General features: G+C 30.1%; 1 protein-coding gene across 1 annotated transcript; it reads right to left on the bottom strand.

The window, feature by feature from the left end:
• Positions 1-625: 625 nt before the first annotated feature.
• LOC108904812 (ejaculatory bulb-specific protein 3) lies at positions 626-7,583 on the bottom strand. Its single transcript, XM_018707490.1, has 2 exons — positions 7,289-7,583; positions 626-891 (listed from the first exon to the last, which is right to left on the bottom strand). Exons 1-2 carry the CDS (start codon positions 7,470-7,472, stop codon positions 704-706), a joined length of 372 nt encoding a protein of 123 aa, XP_018563006.1. The 5' UTR covers positions 7,473-7,583; the 3' UTR covers positions 626-703.
• Positions 7,584-7,996: the final 413 nt, after the last annotated feature.

The raw sequence follows: 7,996 nt of genomic DNA, 5'->3' as shown, positions 1-7,996 counted from the left end.
GAAATTGCCTTAGACACTTGGCATTCCTCCAAAGGCGACTGCACGATCGTTAACCCTCTTTATAGGTATGGTAGGATGGAGAACATTAATTTGAATAAAAAATGTAGGAGACACCATCTGCCTCCCCAGGCTTCTCACATTGTTGTACTAAATAGTACTCCAAAGTTTACCAAATTAAGTTGCTTCTAGATACAATTCCAGTCTAGCGAATAATAATATTCCATCCCATGTTCCTCACAAGTCTTTGATTCTGTGGGCTAGCCACTTAAGAGTGATTCCTTATACAATTAATACATTGTATTAAAAGCATAATAGTAACTTTTAAGAGAAAATCGATTGTAAATGAACATCTCGCTGTGAATGTTATGATTAAGTTTTTTTGTAACATGGGTCATGGCCAAACTTTGCAAATATATTTTTGTGCAAATATGACTGAAAGATTTTTTAATAGTCTATGAAAATTACAAGAAAACTAAAAACCTATAGATTTTAATTTTGAACATCTCGAAGTAAATCATTCTGTATATTTTGATTAAAAAAAATCATATTTAATTCAGACAAAAGAAATTTGGATACGCATATCAAATTATTGAGATTGCATGCATGAATTTAAAAAAATCATATATCATGGTATTTTTTTATAAATTATTTTCTTCATAAATTCTTTAATTAGTTATTATTTACAACAGTATTTTAATATCTACTAATTATGTCCATTAATGAATTTCATAAAACTGTCCTTGTATTTTTCCTGTGGATCAAATTTATTTTTAATTTTCTCCCAGTCCTCTGGTCGCTTTTTCATAATAAAAACGGAAGTTTTCCTTATTATATTTATTTGAGCTTCCGTACATTTTGCACAGTTAGTCGTTATGGCTTCAGGAACGTGATCTACAACAAAAATCATTGAATTAGTACATATAGCAATTCGTAGAAGGGCTAGAAGGTGAAAGGTACTATCTATGGTGCTAGCCTTTAGTAATATACAGGGTGTCTAAGTAATCGCTATTCACCGTTGACATAAAACCTGATTTTAATTGTGCACTTGTTGCGTGTCGTCATGATATTGTAGTATGCAAAATTCGCCTGTTTTGAATAGCCGCATATTTCTACAAGAGAAGTCCTCATGGCACAGTCCCCCCGTAAAATAGTCGCGTAGACCTGCTTACATAAAAAGAATTCGCAAAAAGCAACACATCAACAATTTTGCTAATTTTAACGCCATCTAGCGGCTAACCGAAGCAACTTGGTATGGATTTTTTTTCTTACCAGACTATGCAATTCTATTCATGCTATGCATGAACTAGAACATGCTCTATTCCATGCAACAAAATTGCATGGATTCTAGTTACTTTTATGAGGATTTATTGTTTATTATCAACCTAGTTGTTTTTGGCTGTTGTTGGTTGGTTGTTGTTAGTAATGCCACTAACAACGTTGAAGCCACTATTAAAGCTATGCAGCAATTTACTTTTAAATTTTCATCCATTACAATGTTTTGCTTGAATGACAATGACAATTTATTGATCAATTAATTCATGAAGTCGCTTCATCAAGAAATTGGAGATGTGTAATGCACCAAATCTGCTGTCAAATAACTTTATGAATTTATTTATCAAGTTCTTGACAAATTAGAACATATTCTAATTTTTGTCAATTTCTTCGTGAAGTTCGGAAATACCAACCCAACAGATTTCCAGCCTCAGATCAGTAATGAGGTTACGTTATTGGAATATGTAAATAACTGTGTGGCGTCGTACTAATTTTGTATTGTTTTTACTGATTTGTTACTTACAAAAACTAATATTTATATAATATGTGTCAAAACGGTACCGCTGTTGTACTATTACAATTAATGAGTGGAAAGGTGACATTTTTGAAATTTATTTACTTCTTTGATTTGTTGGTAGAGCTGATTCATGCGTCAAAAAACTTGACAAAGTCTGTAGCAGTGTAAAACCACACTGTTTACCAATAAATTCGTGAATTAATTCATGAAGAACTTCGTCAATTTATTCATCAATAAATTGTCAATGTAAAACAGCTAATTATTTATATATTATATATTCTACTGCTGCAGTAGTAGGGATTTCTCCCAAATCATTGAGGGGGCAAACATCTATCGAAAAATCCCCCCCCCCCCCCTAAATGAAAAACCCAGAGAGATTGCGAATTCAGTTAAACTCTAACATAGGTAACTATTTCTAACTAACCTTTGACGCAAAGGTAGTTTAACAAGATTTAATTTTTTAAGAGCACAAAAATCTCAATAAATAGAGTAAAACAAATGCCTATATACAAATTTACTATTATTTATTTATATATTATTATCTGTATAGGTACTGATCTGTATTTAGATACCTTCTACTTCTCACATAAATAAGTAATTTAAAGTCTATTATGTATCTGCATTCCATTTAGGGGGTTAGACCTAATTATTGACTTAACTTCCCTTTTAAGACTTTTTCTTAGTGTAATGGAACGTGGTTTACATTTAAAATTGAATGGTAATACAACGTATTCAAAGACGTGTACTTATAAAGTTGTGTCTGAATTAAATTGAGGAAGCGGTAGTTAAATATAATTGATATAACAATAAGGATCCATTTACATGTAAATACAGGGTGTAGTGGCACTAGTAGCGATGTTGTGAGTAAGTTTTTTCATTGGTCCAAACAAAAAAAAAATAATCATCGAAACTTTTTTCGGAAATAAACGATTTATAATGGTTAGGTATATGATTTTCGACAATTGAAAGTAAAGCACGTTTTTGATAAATTGCTCAAGAATCATTGAAGACTACAATTTGGAACATGCAGTTCCTTTATTTTCACGTAAAAAAAACCGTCTTAGCAAAAGCTAGTCAGTGGCGTCAGAACAAGGACGATTTTTAATCGTCAATAAAAAAATATAAAAATATATTTTACAAGAGAATCTTCATTTACAAATTTCGATAGACTATTTCCAATCAAAATTTTTGTATGGCTTGAGTGTACGAAATTGAAACACAGTTTACGAATAAAACTCCTAGAACTATAACCGCCAGCAACGGATAAAAGTCAATCACTGTCTCTAATTTATTTACAATTAGAGGTGGGGTTACCTTTCAATCAAATAATTCATTACGAATCTGTGTAAAACTTTGATTTATTCTGATTTTAACTTCAGGCCCACCACTAACAATGGGTCTAACTTTGTCATAGTTTTTGAATTCTTAACCGTAAATTCAGTGGCGGTCTGTACGGGGGGCTCTGGGGCGGTGCCTCCCCTAGAATTTTTCTTTTCATAGTAAAAACAAATAATTTAAAATTAATTGGATAATTAAATAGATTCGCCTTAAGCAACATATTAAAAAGGAAATGTTAAATTTGTAATGTTCAGTAAATTTTCAAAATTCGTTTAAAAAACTGAATACGTAGCTCGCTCCTACATCTGTAAAGTGTTTCAACGGTGGTTATGATTACCTTCGCGCAGCAGTGACGGAGTTGAATTAGCACATATTTACTATGCAGTTTGGACAATGTTTAGTCCGACCGTAACCAAATAGTAGCTATTCACGTTTTTTTTCCTTATAAATCGTAATTTGTTCAGGTGTGGTGTAAATTTTTGTTACTTACGTATTGCTTTTTGTGTGTTTTTTTTTTTAAAGATTGTAAAAGTTTAAATTGATTGTAAAGACAGACTAACAGTAATAACAGTAATCTATTGAAAAATAAATGGTGCTAGAAGTACCAAACTTTAATGGGAAAGTACCTAATTGAAAAGTTTATTTCGGACAAAAGAAGAAGAATGGACTTAAAAAATAATGTTGAACACATTTTCTCTAAATTTCAATAGTTTTTAAAATAAAACTGCCCAATTATAGAGTGTGTCCACGGATGGAGTTGATAAGAGGAGAAACTTTTGTTTTTGACTTTTTCGAAAAATGTCACTCTTTATAAAAAGTTCTGCCTCTCTGTCATACAAACATCTAAATATACAGGGTGTTCATAAATTAAAAAAAGAACACGAAAATACTCAAGAGCGAAGTACCATTATTTATTATTTTACACAGCATTTTTACAAAACAAATCTGTTTATAATCTCTAATAATGTCCTAATACAAATTTTAAAATGAAAATTTCAATTTTGACTTTTACTCTATATAGCTTTACGAATAGTTTGAGGCCCATTTAATTCATTTATTCCTTCTCGTATGCGCTCTTTTGATACTTCCCTATCATGTGGCAAAGTGTACGAAAAATTTATTAAGTTAGCAGAAAAATGTGTTGAGGTGGGAGGTAGCGCTATGTAGAGTAAAAGTCAAAATTGAAATTTTGATTTTTAAATTTGTATTAGGACATTATTTGAGTCTATAAACAGATCTGTTTCATAAAAATGTTGTGTAAAATAATGAATGGTAACTCTCTAGAGTATTTTCGTGTTTTTTTTTTAATTTATGAGCATCCTGTATATCTAATCTAAGATGTTTGTACGACAATCTCATTTTTTCGAGTGGCTGAACTTTTTATAAAGATTGACATTTTTCGATAAAGTCAAGAACAAAAAAGTTTGTCCTCTTGTCAACTCCATCCGTGTATATTATATTTAATTTCTTTTTTTTTTTCAATACTGTGTATATAAATTCTTCGGCCCTCTCTGGTACGGAAGTCAAGAACCGTCTCTGCGTAAATTGTGTATTATATCAAAAGAAAACCTTAAGAGACACACTTTAATTGTAATATCAACCAAAATCTATTCGTTTTCCATGAAATTTGTCCAAATCTGTCATATCAAATATGTGTATGATAAACACAACCTCAAAATGAAAAATATATTCTGCACAAATTTATTTCATTAAACATTATTCGATTTGTTTTTGATATATTTGTTATTGATAGTACATATTTATATCCGAATTCACTGAGTTTCTTCATTTAACTAATATATAAATTAGTAGCTTAAGTTTCATCACTGTACAAATTTTTAGGGAAGTTTTTTTAAAATGTCATTTCAAAATCATTTGCGAACGCATATTAGGCCAACCAATACAGCGAAAAAAGAGGCTGTTTTTACACTTAAATATTACAGCAAATTACATGTATTTCCTTTTAAAAAATTCTTAGTAAATGGAAACCCAAGTGATTTCCCCAGCAAAGTCGTAAATTTTTTTTAAACAATAAAAACTGCAAAAAATGACATTTCTTGTGTTTTTTTTATAATATCTCGAAAAATAATGATGCAGTCGTTTTACTCTCAATAGGACTTTTGTAGAGAATAAAAAAACCTATAAAATTATCGGTTAATTTTTTATAAAGAAAATCCGGAAAAACCTCTAATATAGACCGTTTTTCAAAAATTCATAACCGTCAAAATTGAAGCAAAATTGAAAACAATCTTGCGGAAAATTATAGATAATAATATGTAGTTTAATCGTGCGCAAGATGGTTTCTGTCCGATGCATAGTTTTTGAATAATTGCATTATAAACAAATTAGGGTATTTTCCTGCTTCCCCCATTACCGCTATCCGACTCTGGCTCGAGCGTACTTTCGATCGTTTCCGGCGACTTTCAGGGGCATTTTTAGCATATTTCCCATCACCCAGGAGAAAATCCGAGATATATAAATTGGAGATTTTGTCGTCTACTTTCAGATGCCGTTTTCAGAATTTAAATCGGGCCATTTTTGATAAATCGCCACGCTGTGCAAAAAAAGAAAATTGTTTATAATGCAATTGTGCAAAAACTATGCATCGGACAGAAACCATCTTGCGCACGATTAAACTACATATTATTATCCGCAAGATTGTTTTTCCAGCTTTAAATTTGACGGTGTGATGAATTTTTGAAAAAGGGTTTATTTTAGCAGTTTTTATTGTTTTAAAAAAAAATTGCTCACGACTTAGCTGGGGAAATTACTTGGGTTTTCATTTATTAAGTATTTTTCAATAGGTAATACATGAAATTTGCTGTAATATTTAAGTGTGCCAAAAAATCTCTATTGGTTGGCCTATCTATATAACCTTTTTGGTTAAAAAGTTGTAGACGTTAAGACTCTATATATTTGGTGAACATAACGTCAAAACGAAAAATATATTTAGGGCAAATTTCGCTGAACTTATTGCAGGAGCTTTACACATCTGAGGTAGAAAGAGCTACAATTTAACGTCAAAAGCGTCATTTTGCTGCTATGGGTTAGATACAGGAAACAACTTGAAATTGTTTTTAATTTTCTTCTCAAAACATTTATTTTAGTATCTTTGAGAGTTGTGGATTTGGGACAATTAACAAAAACTTCTTCGCAAAATTTGCTGATTACATTCATACTCACGACTATTCTGCCTTCATTAAATCAAGACTAATAAAATAAAAAAATTAATGAAGGTCATGAAAGTAGAAGTTTGCATGGCTACTATACCTTATGTGATGGAAACGTTTTATGTTTACTGCTTTCCCATTATAGACTATTAGCCTTGAGGAAGACTAAATATATACATACTCGAAACGTCAACAATTTTGCGAAATAAGGAGTTTTTGTTAATCGTTCTAAACCTACAACTCTTGAGAGAAGCTATTACAATTAAGAACACAATCACTATAATATGAAAATGACTAAAATAACAATTTTTTTTTACTTAACCATTGAAAGCTTTGACTAACAACTTTTTCTGTAGATTTTGATTTCCTTTATTGATGTAATTATTTGTATGTTTAGCCTTGTCAACCAAAAAAGATTATTTTTTAAAACAGGGTTTTGATATAACGGATATTAATGTGCATGTATTGAAAAAATCAATAATTTGTTTATTAAGCTTTATTATAAACGTCTGTACTTTATTTGGTCTTATTATTATTTTTTTAAACAAGTTGATGTTTAGTAGATTCAAGTTTACATAACATTCTCTAAAAATTTCCTGATTATAATTATTATGAAAAAAACATTTCAATGAATTATTAAACAAACTGTGGAGTTTATACTAAACTGTAAAATGTATGTTACGAAGGCAAAAATATAAAATAATAAATACAGTTTTTGTTATAGGCCCCTTATCTCTTTTATTTTTATATAAAGAAAAAGACTGGTATTGACCAAAATTTCTGGAAACTTACATGTAATTTCAAAATAAAGCTAAGAAGAATAAAAACAATTGAAATTTATTGTTTTGGAAATATGAACCAAACTTTCCTGAATCTTTTATCCGTTCCGTTCCATTTTCTTCCGAGTATAAAAATGAAACATAATTTGTATCTATCTATATATTTTAAACAAATGAAGTTTTTAGTTTCCCAGCTAACAAAAATAACTCACCTCTAAATTCTCTTCCGTCAGGAGTACAAGGTCCTTGATCCAAAATGCACTTAATGTAATTATTTAAAACCCTTTTATTAGACAAAATCCTATCTATGTCTATATGGTCGTACTTGTTACTATATTTTTGTCCAATTACAGAAGATATGCAAATCAGACAAACCAGACCACTAAAAAAATACATTTTGAAACTACCAACCCAGAAGGTACTGTAACAATGACGGCGTTTCAACAGAAATACATTTATATAGCAGTCACATTCTTCACCGACTAATATGAATATTGAGCCATCATTGATTCTTATTTTAGTGAGCATTTGTCATATATTTATGGGCGATCTTGATAAGTGGGTAATTGTTCAAGGGAATACGGAGTGGTGAATCGTGATCTTCATACGAATTATGTATTAACACGTCGTCGTTATGCGTTTATCTATCTTCCACTATTCTGTTAGAGAAAATAAAGTTTAAAGCGACATTGAAATGGAAATATATTTATTACTTTTTAATTGTCTTTAATGCCTTTGGATAATTATTTTTAAGAAAATGGTGATATCTGATTTAAAATATTCCTAATAGGAATATAATGGTCAGTGTTAATGTGTAACAATATTATATTACAAAGATATGCTTATCTTAAGAGTCTAATACTAAAATTAGGCAATTATCGCATCTGCTAGAATTATTCGTTACATCATTTATATTTATC

The sequence above is a fragment of the Anoplophora glabripennis genome, unplaced genomic scaffold (assembly GCF_000390285.2).
Source record: "Anoplophora glabripennis isolate ALB-LARVAE unplaced genomic scaffold, Agla_2.0 scaffold104, whole genome shotgun sequence".
Taxonomy (NCBI): Eukaryota; Metazoa; Arthropoda; class Insecta; order Coleoptera; family Cerambycidae; genus Anoplophora; species Anoplophora glabripennis.
This window is presented reverse-complemented; position numbering and strand designations above follow the sequence as displayed.